The sequence below is a fragment of the Myotis davidii genome, unplaced genomic scaffold (genome assembly GCF_000327345.1).
Source record: "Myotis davidii unplaced genomic scaffold, ASM32734v1 scaffold72, whole genome shotgun sequence".
Classification (NCBI taxonomy): Eukaryota; Metazoa; Chordata; class Mammalia; order Chiroptera; family Vespertilionidae; genus Myotis; species Myotis davidii.
Genome location: NW_006284618.1, coordinates 6,268,270 through 6,270,641, shown reverse-complemented (window position 1 = coordinate 6,270,641; position 2,372 = coordinate 6,268,270). Strand labels below are relative to the sequence as shown.

Here is a 2,372-nt window from a genome sequence, read left to right as displayed (position 1 = left end):
CGGTCTGCCTGTCTGTCTCTCCCTCCACCAAGCCCTGCAGCATGACCCCCTGCTCACCCACAGCAGCACTGACACTGGCCCCCAACAATTCTCAACGGCTTCCTCGCTGACAAGCAAAGGGCCAAGTTCCAGGCTTTACCTCTTTCTCTCTCTTTTTTGTTTTTTCCCCAAATTTGTTTATTGACTTCAGAGAGGCAGGGAAAGGGAGAGAGAGATAGAAGCATCAATGATGAGAGAGAATCATGGATCGGCTGCCTCCTGCATGCCCCCTATTGGGAAGCAAGCCCGCGACCCGGGCATATGCCCTGACTGGGAATCAAACCAAACCGTGGTCTCCTGGTTCATAGGTTGACGCTCAACCACTGAGCCACACCAGCTGGCCAGGCTTTACCTCTCTTGATTGATCTATAGGGGTCAACACAGCTTAGCACATCCCTTTCAAGCCCCCGTTTTCCCCCTCAGCACCACCTGCTCTTAAGTGAACCTTTTAAAAAGGGGAGCTAGGCACCCAGCTCCAGTTGGACTGCCAGGATTTGAGCCTTCGCCTTAACATGTGTGACTATGGGCAAGTTTCTTAACTTCTCAGGGCCTCAGTTTGCCCATCCTACAACAAGGATAATAATAGTGCCCATGGCATAGGGCAGCTATAGAGATGAAAGGAAATACTTTCTGTAAAATCCCACATGCCTAATGTATAAATGCTCAATAAATGCTACCTCAGTTTCTTCAACGATAAAATGCAGTTTAAAATGGGTCTCCTTCAGCCCGGCCAGTGTGGCTCAGAGGTTGAGCATGGACCCTTGAACCAAGAGGTCACGGGGCTGATTCCCGGTTAGGGCACATGCCTGGGTTGCAGGTTCAATCCCCAGTAGGGGGTGTGTAGGAGGCAGCCCTTCTCATCAATGTTTCTATCTTCCCTTCATGTCTCTAAAAAAAAAAAATCAATAAAAAGATACTTAAAAAATTTTTTTTAATCCTCCTTTAGAGGATTGTTAGCAAGATTAAATAAGTCTATATAGTGTAAGGAGCTTAGAACAGAGCCTGACATACAATCGGTGTTCGGTACCTGTTAGCTTTCCTTACTGTTAGTAACTCCCACCCCCTACCCTCAGCTGCAGACTTCTAGAGCAGTTGCCTAGGTGCCCCTTGTTACGTTCAGCTCAACCTGTTCAAAACTGAACTGTCTTGCATGGCCTTCCCCCACACCCCCTATCCCTCTGAACCCCCTTTTCCCTGTGCTCTCTACCCCCCTGGTTCCTGGCCATCCTATCATCATTCTTGTCCTACCCTCCCTCTCCCCACAGCTCCTCCCGGTCTCCTCCTGGACACAGGGCTCAGGGACATTTTTCAATCCTGTCACCACTGCACTGTCTTCTTTGGGCCGCTCAGGCTCATAGCTCACTGGAGCCAGTTGTTTGGATACATTTTGAAGACTGCTGACTGATCCAAGTGGGGTAACAAGAACAATTACAAGGGTTTTCCGCCCAACTTCCAGAAAACAGTTCTGTTTGCTTGGACAGAGTGTGGTAAGAGTTTTGTGGGAGATCAAGAGCCTAGTTTCCAACCAGAAAGATGGAATAAATTGAAGAATAATGATTAGAAAGGTGAGTCCCTTCCCTGAGTTTCTTTGCTTAACTCTGTTATAGTTTATTTTCACTTCTATTTGTTATTTGTTGCTTTTATCCTCTTTCCGTTATATTTCATTAAATTTGTGTTCCCTTGTACCCAGAATCCAATCGCTTCTTACCACCTCCCCTGCTACCACCATTTCACTTCTACCACCACCAAGCCACGGCCATCCCGGCTCTGGGTTACCGTAATCCCTTCCCGGCACTATATTCTTGACATGGCAGCCAGAAAGGTCATATGGAGATTGAAGTCGCATCATGTTACTTCTATATCAAACCCCAAACCATGCAACCGCCTGAATCACCTCCTTGCATCCATCCTTGAGCATGACAGATGTTGGACTTGAACACTCATTCTATTTGCAAAAATAAAAAAAACTTTTGCGCAACTATCAAGGTCTCTACAGAAGAGGCGGTGTCTGGGGTGTGCTAGGCGCGAGATCCACGGGTGACACGGTGCGGGGGCGTCGTTCGTTCTGATCCCTTAAACTTGCACTCATCACCCCTTCCCCCCGGGCGCTCCGGCCTCCGGCCTCATCTGCGAAGACTTCATTTCCCAGGATGCTCCGGGGCGGGGCCGGCCGGAAGGCTGCGTGCCCTCCGCGGGGCATGATGGGGGAATTAAGAGATTTCCATCATGGCGGCTTCCATTTCGGGCTACACCTTCAGCGCTGTGTGTTTCCACAGCGCCAACAGCAACGCCGACCACGTAGGTGCCGGGCTCCCCACCCTGGCCGCTGGGGC

At 49.7% G+C, this 2,372-nt stretch overlaps 1 protein-coding gene across 1 annotated transcript in view; it reads left to right on the top strand.

Annotated features, from left to right (window-relative positions):
* Nucleotides 1–2,229: 2,229 nt before the first annotated feature.
* FAM175B (family with sequence similarity 175 member B) overlaps nt 2,230–2,372 on the top strand; it is a 19,927-nt gene continuing 19,784 nt past the window's right edge. The window contains exon 1 of the mRNA XM_006754941.2: nt 2,230–2,337. Coding sequence (XP_006755004.1) covers nt 2,266–2,337 — 72 coding nt within the window. The 5' untranslated portion in view covers nt 2,230–2,265. The remainder of the gene's footprint in view (nt 2,338–2,372) is intronic.